The sequence below is a fragment of the Amblyomma mixtum genome, chromosome 1 (assembly GCF_055824585.1).
Source record: "Amblyomma mixtum isolate Tamu chromosome 1, ASM5582458v1, whole genome shotgun sequence".
NCBI classification, from domain to species: Eukaryota; Metazoa; Arthropoda; class Arachnida; order Ixodida; family Ixodidae; genus Amblyomma; species Amblyomma mixtum.
Window position 1 is genome coordinate 21,149,672 of NC_143012.1, and position 18,999 is coordinate 21,168,670.

At 48.4% G+C, this 18,999-nt stretch overlaps 1 protein-coding gene across 1 annotated transcript in view; it reads left to right on the plus strand.

Moving 5' to 3' along the window:
- Nucleotides 1-18,999, plus strand: part of LOC149365673 (uncharacterized) — a 113,117-nt gene that overhangs the window by 56,896 nt on the left and 37,222 nt on the right. Inside the window, exons 7-13 of the mRNA XM_089541665.1 lie at nt 2,386-2,551; nt 3,259-3,345; nt 8,693-8,824; nt 9,519-9,722; nt 14,409-14,576; nt 17,570-17,652; nt 18,496-18,700. Coding sequence (XP_089397791.1) covers nt 2,386-2,551; nt 3,259-3,345; nt 8,693-8,824; nt 9,519-9,722; nt 14,409-14,576; nt 17,570-17,652; nt 18,496-18,700 — 1,045 coding nt within the window. The remainder of the gene's footprint in view (nt 1-2,385; nt 2,552-3,258; nt 3,346-8,692; nt 8,825-9,518; nt 9,723-14,408; nt 14,577-17,569; nt 17,653-18,495; nt 18,701-18,999) is intronic.

Below are 18,999 nucleotides of genomic sequence, written 5' to 3' on the forward strand. Positions count from 1 at the left end.
TTTCGGTCGGTGCTTAAAATGAGGTGTTTCTCGACTCGGTTATGACGGATTACGTAACCCTTTCACGGTGACACTGCATGCGTGTGAGCGGATACTCTGGACTCTGGAGCATGCTAAAGCATCCAATTATTCACTGTTAGCATTTATGGGCACAGAGGAACCGCAGAAAAGCATCTCTGGAAGGTTAGAAAATCCCTATAATATTTTTGACTGCCCGCTGTAGAATTTTCTAGGCGTGCTTAAGGAAAAACTCGGTGGTATTCAATTGACTATACTCTAAACTTCTACCTTTCGGTGAGCAAATTTCCTTTCTCGAAGTCTGTAAACAAGACAAAACTGTTTCTTTTTCTAGTTCACGAAAACAAAGAAAGATTAACAAATCACCCTAAAGAAAAGGTAACGATCAATACACAGGATTCGCCCAGAATGGCCGCCTGTGATTAACAAAGAGATCGATGATCATGCCAGTATCGCGGTAAAGTATGTAGTAATTCGATTCTCAGACTTCCACCATCGCTGCTGTACTAAAGCTCTTTCTTTGTCTCTCGAACCTTGTAAGACAGGAACTGCAACCGGCGCATCTGTGGAAACGTTGCTTACTCGGGTCTTCATTTATCAGGTCATCGCTCCAGCTCTTAATGACCCAAAGCTTTTGAAATATGCCGTTAGTCTGGGAACGGTAATGGGGAACTCAAAACAAGATTCCCACTCCCAGATCTAGACATTCGATCTTCGATCAATAAAGCTTAAAACTCCACCATCCTGCGGGAGTTCTTCCCAGTTTCTTGGGACCTGCATCAAGATTATTCCTTAGCGATATGGGTTACAGAAACGTTTCTTGCTGAGAGCGACACAAGATTCCATTCAACCAGCGTTCGAGCCATAGCTGTGCTCTACAGCAGCTCAGCCGACTTTGCAACCTATGAGCTGGTCGTCCTCCCTTCTACCCTTTCATGTCGATATTCTCTCTGTGACGAGGTTGAACGGAACTGAACTCACGGTGACATCGATTCGTCTAGGACGAGGCCTAATACGCGTAGCCCTCCTTGTTCCCGAGCTAGAAAGCCGATAAGGGAGTTTGTCACGGGACTCCCAGGTCGTGCGTTGTGTGGACGTTCGGAACGAGGTCGTCTTTGATTTATGGCGTGGCGTAGGACTTTGGCGTTTATAGGAACGACGCGTATCGACGACGGCTAAGTTGCTGTTCGGTCAGAATGAGAGCGTTGATCGATGGCGTTCGGCCTCACGGGAGACGCATATTTTTTCTACGACCCAAATCTGGCTGCTGTTTGTAGGAGGAAAATAACCTGTGACGTATATCTGGAGCGGGGTTGATAGTGAACACGAGCGCGAAAACGAACATGGTGATGACGTTGCATAGATAAATAGCTATAGGAGGATACAACTCAAGAAAAAAGCGACAGATTCCTCTTGCAGCCGGCTCTCCAGTGGCGTGACATGGGTGGCGTGACATCAGTGGCCGGCATCCGGTGGCGTGACAACGCAGGGGAATGACAGGAGTGATGTGATTAATCATGTATTTTAACCACGGCGTCATGAAAATCTGCCGACGCCATTGGTTGCAGGGCATCGTTTGAGGAGCATTTGTCGCTTCGTTCTTGAGTCGTATCTGGCTATAGGGAGTATGCACCAACGTCATAGTGGCGGCCATTTCGTGGTTATAGTAAGGCGAATGGTTGCAAACATATCTAATCGGCGTATCGCCACCTGCTCTGGTTTGCACTGCCGAAGCTCCGTGCAGTACTACAAAATTGCGCCCGTGACGTCACATGAGCGTCTTGAACAGTAGATTTGCCTTTAGAGTGAATCTGCTGGTAGCTGACACGCCGCTAATAAGTCTAACCCTGGATATTTGTTCGTTTTATTCATTCCTAAGCATTATTGCATCTTGAAGCTTCAGCGTGCAAAGTACAGACAGGGATGTGAAGACGCAGTAAACACACAGCGCTGTCTATCAATAAGAAGTTATCGAAAGCAAATAACCTTGTCGATTTCTCCCAAATGTGCGTATGCCTAGGATGTACACAGCGTTGAGGAACTATCCTGTAGCATTTATCTCTCTTCGCTGAGCCTGTGTTCCTCAAAGATACGTTTTGATCACTCACGGAAAAAAACCCCTCCCCCCCCCCCCCAAAAAAAAAAATTGCCGTATTCGCTTATCGAAAATTTCCATAAACTCTGTCATATCTCTTAACATTGGAGAATCCCTGGGCCCAGCGCATTCTTTCTTTCTAATCTTTCTCTTCTCTTATCTCTTCTGTTCTCTTCTTCTTATCTTTCTAAGTGCAGTGCTCTTAAATGAACCGCCATTGAATGCTACTGATGTCTCCTGGCAACTGACCGGACCTGTCTATTTTCTCGCAGATCACGCTAGATGGCGCCTTCAGCGGTGAGTCACGTGATATCCTCTGCGTGTTCCGGAGGCGCGAGCCAACCACGGCAGAATCCGGCGAACCGCCGCCACCAATCACGGCAGCGGGCCGCGGGAATGGGACCATGTTCGCCTGCCAGCCAAGGGCCTTCCCACAAGGTATTGGGCCCTTGGAAGCTGGTCGCTCAAAAAGACACATGGACGAAATATTAACTAAGTTATGCTTCAAGGGCCGCAACGCTTTTATAAGGCTCTGAAGTCGATATTCCAATGAAACGAAACTTTTGAATTTCTTGTTTCCTTTTCCAGAAGCCCGTACTTTTTGATGTCGTCCTCACCAGTACCCATGCGCTTCCGCTTTAGTGGATTAGTCAGGACATATTAACCATGCGCAGAATACACCCCCCCCCCCCCCTTGTATTTGGGCGGGTACAATCTGGAGTTAACGGCTTGTCGCTAACTACTTTTTGGCTCCAGCTTAAAGCGCTGAATTAATCAATCGGAAGACCGCTTGCTGTGTTATATTTCTGTATAATCACTGTTAACAATCATTGTTAGTGCCGTTCTAGTAACTGATCTGTGTGGCATTCTATAATTCGTTATATTACTATACAGGTCATATTAGGCAACATATGCTTTATATTTTTATTATTTTCCCCTTTTGCTTTGCTTCTCTTATATTTTTACTTTTCTCAATGCGTGCCCTGTCATTCCGCTCTGCTGCTACCGTGAAAAGGACTCAGGACTTCTGGCGCTCTCTGCAGCTTTATTCCTGAAGCCTCCCCGCACTCTTTAGAGCTTTATCACGTGGAAATATTAATTAATAGGTAAATTATTAATGACTACGAAACAACTTTCATCTCCAGGAACCTACGTCGTGACGGCCCGTCTCTCCAGGCTCGGCAAAGAAGTGAACAGCTCAAACTTGATCCTCACAGCTTTCAACAACGAAGGCAAGTTGTTTCCACAGACGGCTAACGTGTCATAGGTGAAGCTGTGTGATCCACGATGTACAACCTTCCTACATAAGCATCTCTGTTGTCTCGTCTATTTTGTTCTTGTTCTTTGCGCTTCGATGTGACAGCAAAACGCGCCCTAATGCACAGAACCAAACTCAATGATTTTCGCACATGTCATGCGCAACAACAACAGAGGAAAATATTCGTACTTAGCATATTTTTCTTTAAGTGCCAGATATTCCTGTAGCATGTGTTGATGTGGTATTTGTTTTTTACGAAAGTGCGCTAATGTGAGGTCACACACAGAGGGTAGGCTGTACCATGGCGCCATGGCGGCAGTAGATTGTCTTTGGGTAATTTCAGGTACGGCATCCAGCAATCCTAACCCTTCACATTTAACTTCAAAGCGTAATAATACAGGTCTTATTGATTGGGGCCTACTATTAAGGAGAGTCTTGGCAGGGCACTTTGTGACGTGGGGTAACAGAGCTGTTTCGTTAAGGACTTTATATTTAGTACGTGTGCGCACGTAAGCATTGTTCTCCTATCTGTGAGGGGCGGTTCATCTGCTTCGGCGTAAATACTATTCACGGGGGATGTTCTGTATGCACCAGTCGAGAGACGCAAAAACCTGTTTACTCCTAATTATGCTGATTACTATACTATGGCGTCATCATCATTGACCACACTAACTAGTACACGCTATTATACTATTTGCCTACCGATCGAGCGGAGCTGTGCCGTGGCGAAGCGGGGAGCTCGACGAACATGCGTTCGCTAGAAGCGCCCTTGCTAACCGCCGGCTGCTCCGCTCGAGGCACCTGCAACGCGCAGGGAAACTTGGCTTCGGACTAACGTACTGGAGCTACCGCTCTAATAGGTCATGTCAGTTGCGCCACTAGCGATGACGATGTGAGGGTGGAGGAGGTCGTGTCGTTGTTGGCTTGGCAAAATTCAGGGGCACTTTGACTGTCTAAAGTGCGCAGAGGCGAAAACGTTTTCCGCACAACTTTGCCTATGAGACACTGGTGACGTCACCACTGGATGACGTCACACATGATTGATGACGAAGCAGTGACGAATTACTAATTAGTGACTAATTACTTATTAATGACTAAATGCTAATTAACTGCTAATTAATGCGAAAGATTCGCCTTTAGGAGTGCAACGCGACAGCGTGTTGTAGCGCTGCCAGGCAGTCCACGGAACGCCACCACCCGTTCGGCTCGATGCCTTGCCCTTTGAACGCAACGCTTTTTGAGGAAAAGAAATTACGCAGTAATTCTCTGCCATCTCGGTGGACACCCGAACTGCACCGCACAGGAAGGAAGTGGGAGTGAAAGAAGAAAGTGAAAGAGGGGCCGTAATGAAGAAACTGAAAATTGTATTTGAGGAAAGTAAATTATGTAGTAACTCTCTCGCATATCTCGGTGGACACCCGTCAAAACGCGGACACATCTGCCGACACGGCAGCCGTGTCACGACAGTATGAGGCATTAAAGGTTTGGTTTTGTGGGGTTTAACGTCCCAAAGCGACTAAGGCTATGAGATACGCCGTAGTGGAGGGCTCCGGAAATTTCGACCACCTGGGGTTCTTTAACGTGCACTGACATCGCACAGTACACGGGTCTCTAGAATTAAAGGCTTTCGCCTTCATAAATCATTTCGCCCTTAGCACCGGCGCTGATCAGTTTGCTGGAAGCGGTGGCGTAGCTAACCACTGGCTGCTCCGCTCGCTCCGCCAACACGCACAGAAACTTACCTTGAAGACAAGTTTATTTCGGACTGTTTAGAAAAAATTTATTTACATATGTACACATGCCAAGGTTACAAGATACAATCACATTAACAAAAACACATGACATTAAGCATGTAAGGTGAGCCAATTAAACAGGTACCGTAAACATTTCTAAGTAACTAACAGGAATGGGCAATGTAAAATAAGAATGCACATATACCGATTGACAGAAGAGCGAAAAGTCGATAATTAGTCATTGAAACATTGAAAAGGAGACCTTAGCGCCAGTTTGGCCTAAAAACCAAGACAAGACGACCGTTATAACCACTTCGTTGACCAAAAGAAAATGATAAAGGTACACGAAGTCATCCACCCGATCTCTGCCTTACACTATGAAACACGCATAAAATGTCCCGAAAAATAGCGAAAATTGTGCTCATTCGAAGCTCATTCGCGAAAGCAAATTTAATTCGGATGTCCCCAGAAAAGAACTCAACGGCATAGATAACTCTTTTATACCTTGGCAACCGAAGTACTACATTTTTCCAAGCTGCTTTAAATTTTATTATCCAAGAAGCAGAGCCGAATTAGTGGTGCCGTGGAAAGCATGTAAAATTAAAACGGAAGTTGCTTTTTGAGAAAAGAAAATGTCACACTGGGCCACATATCTCGATGGACACCCGAACCGCGCCATAAGTGAAGGGATAAAGTAAGGCGTGAGCGAAGAAAGGAGGGAAGAGGTGCCGTAGTGGAGGGCTAAATTGGTAAATTGGTTTTTGGGGAAAGGAAATGGCGCAGCATCTGTCTCACATATCTCGGCGGACACATGAACAGCGCCGTGATATGTGAGACAGACGCTGCGCCATTTCCTTTCCCCAAAAACCAATTTACCAATTTAGCCCTCCACTACGGCACCTCTTCCTTCCTTTCTTCGCTCACGCCTTACTTTATCCCTTCACTTATGGCGCGGTTGGTTGGTTGAGCGCCTTACCTCTGAGCCACCGCGGCGATGATGATGAAAACTTTATTTGTATAACAAGGGAGTTTTGGACACGTCGGTCCTTGGGCCCCCGCACGGCCCCACTGCACTCAAACGTTCATGTCCCGGAGGCTCATGACGCTGGCAGCCCGGCCGGTGGCGATGGCTTGCTTGGCCGGGTCCTCGGAGCGCAGTAGGGTCTCCCAAGCCTCCCAAGTGGTAAGGTGCTCCAGGCCCCGCGGGGGAGGATCCGCCGGGCAGAGGAAAAGAATATGGTCGAGAGTGGCTTTGGGGTGGTGGCAGAGGGTACAGGAAGGGTTCGTGTGGACTGGGTGATATCGCGAGCGTATATAAGGGGAGGGCAAAGTGCGTGTTTGGAGCCGCCTCCAAAGTGTCTGATGGTAATTGTCGAGGGAAGGATGAGGAGGGGGGTAGAGCCGACGCTCGGCTTTGTAGGCCTGCGTCATTTCACTGAATGAGTGCATGCGCTCACGCGAGAACACCAGGTCGGAGGCCGCCGGTGCCCGGTTGAGAGAAGCTCGGGCTAAAGCGTTGGCGGGTCACTCCGGATTGTTTTCGCCCACCTGGAGATCTGACGTGCACTGACATCGCTGTTGTTGTTGTTGTGACTGAGAGAAGGATGAAAAGGAAATTGCACGGGCCTGCTACTGGCTCGAGCCAAGCCACCACCGCTGCCTAGTGCAGATAGAGGAGAGTTAAAAGAGCAGAGGAAAGAGAAAAAGGAAAGAAAAGACGCGCGTCGCAGCAACAACTGCGTCCGCCGGAGCGGACGCTGCTCAAAAAACAGATAAGCGGACGAAGCCGTTGTTGTTGTTGTTGTTGTGACTGAGAGAAGGATGAAGAGGAAATTGCACGGGCCTGCTACTGGCTCTAGCCAAGCCACCACCGCTGCCACGTGCAGATAGAGGAGAGTTAGAAGATCAGAGGAAAGAGAAAAAGGAAAGAAAAGACGCGCGTCGCAGCAACAACTGCGTCCGCCGGAGCGGACGCTGCTCAAAAAGAAGCGGCCGAAGCCGCGCTCGCCGAAGCGAGAACAGATACTCCTCGTGGCCGAAGCCGCGCTCACACAGTAAGTGAGCAGAGCGTGGACGCCGAAGCCGCACAGCATGCGGGAGCCTTTTATAGCGAAAGCTACATTGGGCACGAACTTGATTTCGCTGTGGCGGCGCTCCAAGGAGGCACAGAGACCGACCTTGAGCCGTTGCCTAGCAACCGCCGCAGCTGGGAGTCGTTGCGCGCTCGCCGCGCCATCTGGCATGACGTCACACCACGCGCTTCGCCGCGGAGCCGCCGCCGCCGTTTGGTATGACGTCACACCGCTTGCCTCGTCGTTGCGCTTGCTTTCGCTATGTATATCCTGGCTTAGCCGAGCTAAGCCACTGCCAATTTTGAGTCTCGCCTCCATCGAAACATGACCGCCGATGCCTGGTTCGAACTCGGGAAATCCGGCTCAGTTGAAATTAAGATCAGTTGCTTCTCCCGTCGCCTTCAGCAGCGAAGCACGCAAGGTGGAAACCGCATAGGCTTTAGTTAGTGAGGCCGGCCGAGTACCAGAGACAGAAATGAGTACGAGACGGAAGGCCACGCTCAAGCGCAACCCACATTCACCTCTTCACGCAGTTCCACAGCGCTCGCAGCCTTCGCGCTCCGCCTCCGCGCGCGAAAAGGGATCGAAGTGCGGCATCATGAAAAACATCAAGGGGCGCGGCGCGCCGTTCGATATATCGAATTTTGTGCTGAACGAACGAGATTTCAATACACGCGAACAGTGGTGGCGTACATTTGCATGGCATTTTCAAGGGTATATGCTGACTGCCTGATATAAACAACAATTCGATATATCCGGGATCCGTGCGCAATATTGCGAGTTCGACATTAAATATTAACTGCGGGATCACAACGTACGCAGAATACAACCTGGAAACTAAGCAGCAGAGATGAACAATAAAATATTTAAAAAAATGTTAGCGCATGGTTATACGTTAGAACCTGCAGCAGAATACAATACATAAATGCACACCACTGCTAAGCATCATTTAATGTGAATTTCGCAATTTGTGAAGAAAATCATATTTAAGAAGGCGATGAAATGTCGGCAAGGCGTCGATATAATAGAGTTGATTTCTTACATCAAGAATTTTATTAGCAGTGGAAGTATAGAACATCTCTTCGACGGCCCGCCGCGGTGGCTCAGTGGTTATGGCGCTTGGCTGGTGACCCGAAAGACGCGGGTTCGATCCCGGCCGCGGCGGCCGAATTTCGATGGAAGCGAAATTCTAGAGGCCCGCGTGCTGTGCGATGTCAGTGCACGTTAAGGAACCCCAGGTGGTCGAAATTTCCGGAGCCCTTCACTACGGCGTCCCTCATAGCCTGAGTTGCTTCGGGACGTTAAACCCCAATAAACCATAAACCATCTTTTCGACGGATTGTTGAGGGTATGACACAAAAAAGCGGGCCACATGTCGCGCTGTCAGTGTCTGCCCACCTCGCTGACAGGATTACGGTAAGTGTCTGCAATCTATCGTTGTAGTCAGCAGAGCACAAACGGCGCTAGCTTCGTAGAATGACCGCTCATGACCAATGATGTCCTCGCCACCCGACAGTGTACTTCGACAAGATGGAGCCCACCAGCGCCCCCTACCGCCGGGAGGAGAACAAGGGCGACTTCCTCACGCTAACCTTTTCTGGCGGAGACGTCCCAAAGTTTCCTCTCTACTGCATCCTCGTGCCTGCTGGTAAGTCAATCCGCATGGTCGCCCTAATGTTGCACGCAGAATTCATTCATTCATTCATTATTTCAGTAATCAATACAAGTGTCCTGTCCAGAATTTTTGCAGAAAAATTTTGAATATTGGCATATCTTCAGCGGCACTCTTTTGAAGATATTGGTCCATTCTTCCTATGCTTACCAAAATCTCTATTAAAAGTTTTTCCGCCACTCCCATCGAGCACTTAAGACTTCCATTAAAGAAAAATAAAGAATTAAATGGTAAATTGGTAAATTGGTAAAGAAGAAAGAGAGAAAGAGGCGCCGTAGTGGAGGTCTCCGGAATAATTTGGACCACCTGGGGATCTTTAACATGCAGTGACATTGCACAGCACACGGACGCATTTCTTGTGTTTCGGCTCCATCGAAACGCGGCCGCCGCGGTCGGGTTGGAGCCCGTGTACCCCGGCTCAGTAGGCGAGCGCCTTACCACTGGTCCATCGCGGCGGGTCCACAAAAAACCAATGGGGCAAGTTTTTGACGATAGCAAAAACATTAATAGCAAAAAATGAAAGCCTGCCGAGAGGACATCTCTTGATATATTGATTCTTGTAGTGAAATCTTACGGTATAAGAAAAAAATGCGTTCATAAACTGTCTCCTGCTGAAAAATGCTTTTGTCCATAATTGCTAGGTCTGCGTATTTTCCCTCCTTTTCCGCAGACCGGACGAAGAAGCGAGTACTGGTGCCACCGCACGGGTCGGCGCCTTCGTGGTTCACCCAGTGCCGCGTGCCCTTCCAGCATACGTCGGGTGACTTCGTGGTGTACCCGTCGCTCGACGGGCAGCACCCGCTGGTGACGGGCTTCAACCTCTCGCTCTACGCCACCCGGCCACAGATCAGCGCCTCGCACATCACGGCCGACGGTGCGTCCTCTTTCCGGCGTCCTTCATCTCTGTCGCAAGCTAATCTCGGCGACTGAATGAGTTTAAGCATATCAGACGAAATGCGACAGTGTGTAGAGTAAGGACAGTGAAAGAGGGAAGAAAAAATTGCTTAGTTTAGTTTATGGAGATTCAACGTCCCAAAGCGACTCAGGCTATGAAGGACTCCGTAGTGGAGGGCTCCGGAAATTTCGACCACCTGGGGTTCTTTAACGTGCACTGATATCGCGGAGGGGACACTTAAGCTTTGCCTTAAGGCTATGAAGTGATAGCGTATAATGGGTTAGTTCCCATATATGCGTAAGGTTATTCTCTACTTTACACTGATAGATCCCTTGGAGTCCTCATAACCCTCCTGCAGCAGTGGTGCAGCTGTTAAGTGACGCGCCACTTTACTGCGAAGGCAGGTGCTCCCAGCGGTGAGCCTTGTACGGCCCAGGTGTCCCTTCCCGAACGACCACCAATCATTAACCGCCACCTGCCATGGTGGGCAGTTTGCTCACTAACCGATGGGCAGGTTGTGATGATGCCGCAAGGTCACGTGGCGTAGGTGGCCCACCTGCCTCCTTGTATGATCTCTGGGGACCACCTGCCAGAGCCGTGCTCGTGATTTTTTGCTCACAACGCCGACGTCAGATTTTCGGGTGAACGGTGTCTTTAAAGGGGTGGAGACACCAAATTTTGAAGCTATAAAAAGCCTGCTATGGGATTCCTATGTATGCAAGGGCACTCACAGCCAGGTGTTGGACGCAACAAACGTTTAAAAAATATTCTAATTCGGTTCCAAAGATTACCTAAATGCTCACTCTCACGATCTAGACCCATCGCTAGCGCCATCAACGCTGAGGTCACAAGGGGGTAAACAAATTAAAGTTTTAGTGACGTCATACCAAAATACAGTGACGTATGATGAGCGGGGCAGAGCCGCGTGAGCGCAGTCGACGCACCAGCGAGCCGCATTTGCTGCTAACCGCCACTCGCTCGGTTTGCGGCGCGCCGTTGCGAACAGCGTCGCAGCGTCCGATTGCAGCTCGTCGCCTGCGTCCGGCCTGCTAGATGTCAACGGCGAGCCGCTCGCGACAAACGCAACGACGAGAAGCGGCAGCCAATGCGAGCCCGGAGAGCGGCAGCGTCATGATGAAATAGGGCGCACTCCTTGGAGCCGGGCGGCCTGCGCCAGTCTTCGTGCCGACCACCGGCATCCGAAGAACGCGACAGTATTGTTTGTTCACGTACATAGCAAACCCTGGGATATATGAATATCAAAAATGCATCGTTTCTGACGATCGTTGGCAAATACCGAGTTCCTGATAGAAGTGATGACTGCGATGCAAACAAATTTCATCCTTAGTTAATTAAAAGACTAGCGCATAAAACTAGGACAAAGACAGAGAAGGAGACAGGACGAGCGCTAAACATCAACTAAAGGTTTACTACACCAAACATGTACTTAAAACACTTCAGTGGCACATGCGCACACTGCGTTACAAAAAACTAATCAAGAAGTGGCAAACTGTTTCGCAGATACATGGTTTCTTTCCTGGTCAGGGCAAGTGACGTCGTGCTTACACACTTGTCACCTTCCCTCATAATGTGATAAGCCTCACAAATCTCGCGACCTAACCTTGTGCCTCCCCTACCAAGCACACACGTGGCATCAAACGCCGGCACGCACCCGCACCGCTTACAATGCGTAGCCAAATGGCTGCCCCCCGCCAATGAATCCACCAGCGTGCGATGCTCTCGTAGCCGTTCATTTAGGCAGCGTCCAGACTGTCCCACGTAGCATCTACCGCATGAGAGGGGTATGCGGTATACAAAACACGTGTGCAAGTTCGTTCCGTGCACTGCTGGCATTGTATACCGCATACCCCTCTCATGCGGTAGATGCTACGTGGGACAGTCTGGACGCTGCCTAAATGAACGGCTACGAGAGCATCGCACGCTGGTGGATTCATTGGCGGGGGGCAGCCATTTGGCTACGCATTGTAAGCGGTGCGGGTGCGTGCCGGCGTTTGATGCCACGTGTGTGCTTGGTAGGGGAGGCACAAGGTTAGGTCGCGAGATTTGTGAGGCTTATCACATTATGAGGGAAGGTGACAAGTGTGTAAGCACGACGTCACTTGCCCTGACCAGGAAAGAAACCATGTATCTGCGAAACAGTTTGCCACTTCTTGATTAGTTTTTTGTAACGCAGTGTGCGCATGTGCCACTGAAGTGTTTTAAGTACATGTTTGGTGTAGTAAACCTTTAGTTGATGTTTAGCGCTCGTCCTGTCTCCTTCTCTGTCTTTGTCCTAGTTTTATGCGCTAGTCTTTTAATTAACTATGTCAAACCAACTAGCCCAGCTTTCCGCCTTGATTGCATTAAATTTCATCCCATAGCCGGTTTTGTGCTGCTGCTACCTGGTGCGGTTCGCCTGCCGTCTGCTAGCTCTGTTGCTGAAGACGTCGTGGAAATCGAACATATCTTTTATTGTGGGACGAGTTCACAGTAAAGGGGTGCCGAGCGGAGCTCGTTTCTGAGCGCTGGCCAGTCCCGAAGCGCCCTCAGCTGCGGAGTCGGATGTGAAACCAGCTTAGGCCTAGCGACGACTAGGGCAGTCTGGGACCAGCGCGCAGGTCGTCGCCCGGCGTTGCCGCAGGCAGTGTCGTTGCCGAAAGATCCACTTTTAGTACAGTCATGCTGTCGTATCTCGAATCTAGGAAGCATCCTTACTGGTAGCATGGCTGTTTTGTGCGGACGTGAAGTACGCCGTGCCTGCCAGCCGGTCGGCCAGCCTGGATACCGTCTGCCGACGTCATAAAAGCGAGCTAAGGAGTGTTCTTGACGTAAATAATAAACCATGGTACAAGAAATGTGAAAAAAGTGTCATTTTTGAGGATCGCTGACCAATACTGAGCTGCTGGTAGAGGTAACAACGGTGATATGAGCAATTTTCTTGCCAGAACCGCCTCGCAGCTGCCGCTGGCCCGACGTTGGGGTCCGGCTCGCCTGGCGCACGCTAGCTCCGCTGCCGAAGGCGTCGAGGAGATTGACCATACTATTATTTTATTGTGAGATGATGCTGTTGACACTAAAGCTATTTGTGAAAAGTATTCCTTTTATTATAGCGCAGGCGACTTCCGAAACGCCGGCCGCTTGCGAAACAGGCTATAGGCCTAGCGACGACCACGGCAGCCAGGCAGCAGCAGAGCTCGTCGCCCGGAGCGCCCGCGAGCGGTGCCGTTGCCGAAAGCTCCCAACATAAGCAGGCATGCTTTGTCGCTGCTCGAGTATAGCTGGCAGTTCTGATAACAAGGCGATTTTGTCTTTTCTTGTGATATTTGTACACCATCTCAAGCAGCGCTCAGGTACTGCTGCACGGCAGCGAAGTGTGACACCGGTTGTGGGCGCAGCTTGGGTAGAGCGGCGCAGCGATGCTTACTGGCATTTTGCAAAGTGCTTCGCATCCTCACGCGAACCCGCGAAGGCGATATTAGCGTGCGATAAAAAAAAAAAAAGTCGATGTCCTCACTCATTGGATTCAGATCCGTCAGAATCCGAGCTGCTGGTACTAGACATGCTGTTGTTTTTTTCATGCGCTGGTCAGCACGTGTGTGAGAAAGCAGACGCTGCAGCAGTAGGTGCGTCACAACTTTTGTGGACCCACGTGACCAAGCGAAGTAGTTGATCTTCCCCCTCTGTGACGTCACTGTCCAACTCGGCGTTCCGAAACCGAAACCGAAAATCGTTCACCTAAAAATGCGATAATAAATTATTCACTGTGAATATATGAATCTCTGATTGTGTATCATGCTTCCTGGAGCCATAAGAAACGTTTGAAACTAAGAACGCGCGAACCACAAATTTGGTGGCTCCACCCCTTTAACGCTCCGGCGTTAAAACCGGAGAATAGGCATCCCGCCCGATTTTCGCATGAGAAAGGGGAAAATGGGTAGATTAAATGAGAAGACTTATTTCGGACTACCGTGTCCGTGGGACAAAGGCCATGGACCTTGGCGCGTCGTGGCAAACAAAACAAATAAAGAACTAAATAAGAGTAGTGTGCATCTACGTGAACGTCTTGGGCTCGGATCACAGTATCAAGGCGGAGGAGGGATCCGCAGAGAGGTCCCTCCTGCTTATAACAAGGTTCGACAAAAGATTGCCATAATAAATAAAAAAACCTTCAATCCTTTTTCATTTTAACATTGCCAGAGCCTGTAAAGTTCTGCTGGTTTAAACACCGGTAAAAAACTTTAGCTACTTAAGGTTGACACCCGCATCTGGATACCAGGACCCCTACCCGAAGAGTCTAGTTGCAGCATCGTTTTACAAATGTATTCTTGTTAAGCAATTCATTAATTCTGGACAGCATGGACTTTCACATTGGTAGGGTTAGTTGAACTGAGTGAGTACAGTAAATATTCACCAAAGGCGTAACTGTCTTCAGCAGGCATTTTCAACGTACGCTCGCGAAAAACGGCGCCAAAAGTCTCGGAGTTACCGGTATGCTCCTCAGTGGTGAAACGTGAGGGTGTAATTGCACGTTATCACTGTGATCACGCGGCTGGCCTTAATATTAGTTTATCTTGTTCTGTTGAAACAGCCCGCCCTTCTACTTCCTTTACCTCTTTCTCTTTTCTTCTACCTTCATTTGCTCGGTTCCTCTCCGGCTTCCAAAAGGCAGCAGCGCCGTGGTGCTATTCGATCGCCCCGTAAACGTGTGCCTGGCTTCCACCTGCGAGCGCATACTAACCAGCGACACCCTTGATGCCCTGGGCCCGCTCAATACACACTGCCGATGGGCCACCAAGCAGCAGCTCATCATACAGGTGCCCAAGCCTGCTTCGGGTGAGTGGATCGCATTTCTTATTCTGTTAGAGTTGACCGATCGATCAAACAACCTTTAGGTATATCGGTCACTTACTCAATCAACTGCTTGATCGATTAATAAGTCTGTGTACCTCCGATGAAACAACCTTTAGGTATACCGGTCACTTACTCAATCAACTGCTTGATCGATTAATAAGTCTGTGTACCTATCAGCCAAAGAAGCAGTAAACATTTTATTACTACGTGTAATGAAAGAACAGAAGTGGCAGTGCTTTAGCTCTGGTTAAACCTGGTTGTGTTACGAAAGCAACGCCTGCCTGGCTACGCTTAGGATTCGCTTGCGGTTAGGCGTGGTTAGGCTGGCGTAGCGAGCGCTGGCGACGGCGGCGGCATCTTTCGAAGCGCGGCGGCGGCAGCTGCTGCAGTTGCTAGGCGACGGCTCAAGGTCATTCGTGGAGTCGCCGCCACGGCGAAAGTGCGGCCACGCTGAAGAGGCGAAATGGTGGGCGTAGTGTTGCTTTCCCAACAATAGACAGTTTTAGCTGTGCGTCCGCAAAAGCTGTGCGTACGCTGCGGGCGCACCTTACGCGCATTGCCAACCGTCCTCGAAACGACAGTTTTAGTCGGGAGTGGCTAGCGTAGCGCCCGGGAAGCGTAGGGTACAGTGGCGCCATCTAGCGACAGCAAGTCAAAGCTTCTGAACTGCGTGCTGAGGAAACTTTTTCCTCTTTTATTAATGGCACTGGTGCTTGTATTCGAAGGCTTTGTTTCTTTTTTAATGTAAATCAATTGAATCAAATGAAATTTAAAATCTAGCGCAAAGTTGGAGAAGTATTTTATCGGATGTCGTTGCTATGGCGACAGTGTACGCTGTAGATAGTTAGGCTTAACAGCAAGAAATTCTTGGATTTATCTAAAAAACGATGACTATTTGTCACATATATCGTTACGGAGGGGTGAGAATGCATAAAATAAAAGTGAATACAACCGTTTAGAGCGAGCTATCGCGTCGAAAAATGCAGCGGCGATGCAGTATTTGGTCCGAAGCGGGCGTGCAGGGCGCCGCCATGTTGCCAACGTTAACCACGCAAGCCACGCAAGCAACACAACGCAAAGTCCGCTGGCTTGCGTACGTATGCAAGACGCACGGATCGCGCTTGCGTTCTGCGCATGCGCACTACGGTCCCCGCAAGCTCCTTGAGTACGCTAAGCACTTGCGGACGCACAGCTAAAACTGTCTAATAAATTAGCTGACCAGGTAATATCGGTGTATTATATATAGTTGGTTGGTTTATGGTGTTTAACGTCCCAAAGCGACTGAGGCTATGAGAGACGCCGTAGTGGAGGGCTCCGGAAATTTCGACCACCTGGGGTTCTTTAACGTGCACTGACATCGCACAGTACACGGGTCTCTAGAATTTCTCCTCCAAAGAAATTCCAGCCGCCGCGGCCGGGATCGAACCCGCGTCTTTCGGGTCAGCAGCCGAGCACCATAGCCACTGAGCCACCGCGGCGGCGTATTATATATAGTATAGTACAGGTATACATATATGCGCTGTGGAGTCTGCATGCGTTAGTGGAAAGTCCGCTGTTACGGCAACACTTATAATGATGGCCGCAATTCTTTTAAACGGGTATCATTGAAAACATATAAATCTGCTAAGTTCCTGCTAGCTTAGGGCTCCTGTGTGACCATTTGAAGGCAGCAGGACAGACATCAAATCGACACTGCGTAACGGTCTTCCCCGAATTAAACTATGCCGTATCACTGCCTGCCTCGAGTAATTTACCTCGAACTGGATATCAGTCGATGTGCTCAGGAAAAATCATTTATTCAACTATACTACTGATCGATTGTTACATGACTAGGTGACTGACCAATTGGCAGGTCACTCGACCAATCATTCAAATAACTCAAGAAGTCAAAAAACGAAGCTCAGAAGTAGTATATGATTCAGCCGTAAATCAGACAATCAATACTCCATTCCGTCAACAAATAACCAAAGAATAACTCAAAGGCTGATTTTAGTGACGGGGAAAACAGGCGGAAAACGTATTCCGCAACTGGCATTGCGTTGAGTGTCTTGATCTGAGCATGTAAGAATTTCGCTCATTAGCCCGCAAAAGATGTCTGTACAAACCTGGTCTTTAACCTTGTTATCGATAAGATTACATGTACGCGTGCAATTAGTACCGCCAGAACCTCTCCCCTGTTCTTCTCAAATGGCAGAACACAAGAGAACGATTCCTAGGAATTCCTCTTCATTTATTTTGCACATTATTTGCACAGAAATCTTCGCGCTGACTGTGCAATTGGCAACGATAACAGAATGTTTTGTTATCTGTACAGTAATTTCCCCCCCGCCATATTTTAGACCTCTATTATACATTACTAATGTACACAAGCTAGTGTATCCCTCAGCAGGGAAGGGTGGGGGACGACTATCCATGGTTATCTAATAATTAGTCATGAACTTGCTCAAAACAGTTCTACAGACATGATTCTTTCCCTAACATCAATAAAGCTGCGAAAAGTAGTTTGGTCATTCCATCACCTGCACCAGTCTGAAAGATTTTCTCCCAACTTCATTTTGAAAAATTAATATGCTATCATTCAACGCTAGATCATCATCTTATCCAAATACTGAATTATCTATCACCTACTTTTACCACGAAATTCATTCGTTACTATGCGAACTATTTTCGTCCTTTGAGTAATTTGCACTTGTACGTACAAATTATGAATCTACCAGTCACAATATTTTTAACTTCCAAAAGTCAGATTCTTCAACAAACTCAATATTTTTTCGATAAACGTAAGCGGAAGTTACACAAGCAACAGACAAGGATTTCTTGTAATAATAGCTTTAGCATTATGTCATGCTTGACTCGCTCCCGTCTGGAATGTCTATTAGGAAACGATGGCAAATTAAACAACCCAAAAAGCGCGCTCTAAGCTGCATCTCCTTCGCAAACATTCACTGAATGCTTCTTCCTCGTATACTCCTCAGGTGACAAACTCAAGCTGGCCTTCAATTCGGAGAACGTGGTCGAGGACAAACAGGCCGTCATTTGGAATGTCGGCGAGGGTCTGGTGAGATCGCGCTTCCTTGTGTGACTGCTCATGTTATGCTTCTTAGTACTGACACAATCTACCTTTTTCTCCTTCTTTCCTAGATCTATCTTTTTTCTCGGGCTTCGTTTTATGGTTTTGCAACAATCCTCGCAGTCATGTTTCTTTGAAAGCGTGAAAGACATTCCATACATTTTCCTTTTCTTTCAAGGAGATTGCAGTGTAGACTCGTTTTGTTCCGCTAGCCTTAGGGAGCAGAACAAACAGCCCATTTGATGAATGGCTCATTATCGAAGGCGTATGATGATGGTTGTATAGGTTATTTGCAATTTTAATTGAAGTTAATTGGGCCTGTGGTTATCTATATATTATGATACACGTTTATTATTGTAGATTTGCATTAATTACCTATTTCTGTTTCTCCCCAAACTACGGTGTTTGTTTGGGGTCCTGTTTATTTTTGCTTAACCACGAAGAGTGTTCTTGCAGAGAGAAGCGTATTTCGGCATCTCATGTACACCTCGAAACAACATGAGAGAAGACACTACACTGACGTGCAATGATTAATTGCTCCTATTAGTGAGAAACATACCTCTAATCCGAAGTAGTTTTCCTACCCACTCATGATTCCTTCACCTGCTTTCAAAGTTCGGTTCAGAAGCAAAAATAGATTTCATTTATGAGTGCGAACTAAGCGCTATTCTTTTAGTTTCTCGTACCTCCACTGTACCGCGCCCATCTCTGTGCGTATTGCTACAGTCGTCTGACTAGTAATATATCTTCAAATGACCAAATGATTAGAAGTATTTCAAGAAGTGTTTGCGGAATAGTGAAGGGGCATTTATTCTCTCCATCATCTGACAGAAAACCGAGGCCAAGCGACTGCCAGCGTCGGAACCCCCCTCTCTGTCGGCTGTACTCACGGGACCGACCGTGGCGCCCCGGTGCGGAGCTCTTACGCTTAACGTGCAGTACGCGTGGCCGCTGGGGCCTGTGGAGTCGTTCGCCTGGTCGGCCGTGCGCAACGACAGCGGCTCCTTGGAGGACCACCTCAAGAGCAAGCTCAAAGGTGCGATGACGACATCGTTGTCACTTCTACGTAGTAAGAGCTCGGCAAGTGTGGGAGCCTTTACAGCTCTCAAGAATGATCGCAGGCTTGAACACGTATTTTTTATAAAGCGACACTCCAGGAATTGCAGTTTCTGCTGTTGATTTATATTTAAAGACTTCGTGAAAGGCGGCTGGTTGATACGCAGTGGAGTACGGGCGTTTTGCTCAGCGCGTCTACCTCCCCAAAATAACGCATAACGAGTCCTGTTTCGACTGTTCCATGTCAGGGTCGATCGCCGGTGGGGCGTCGTTTGTGAA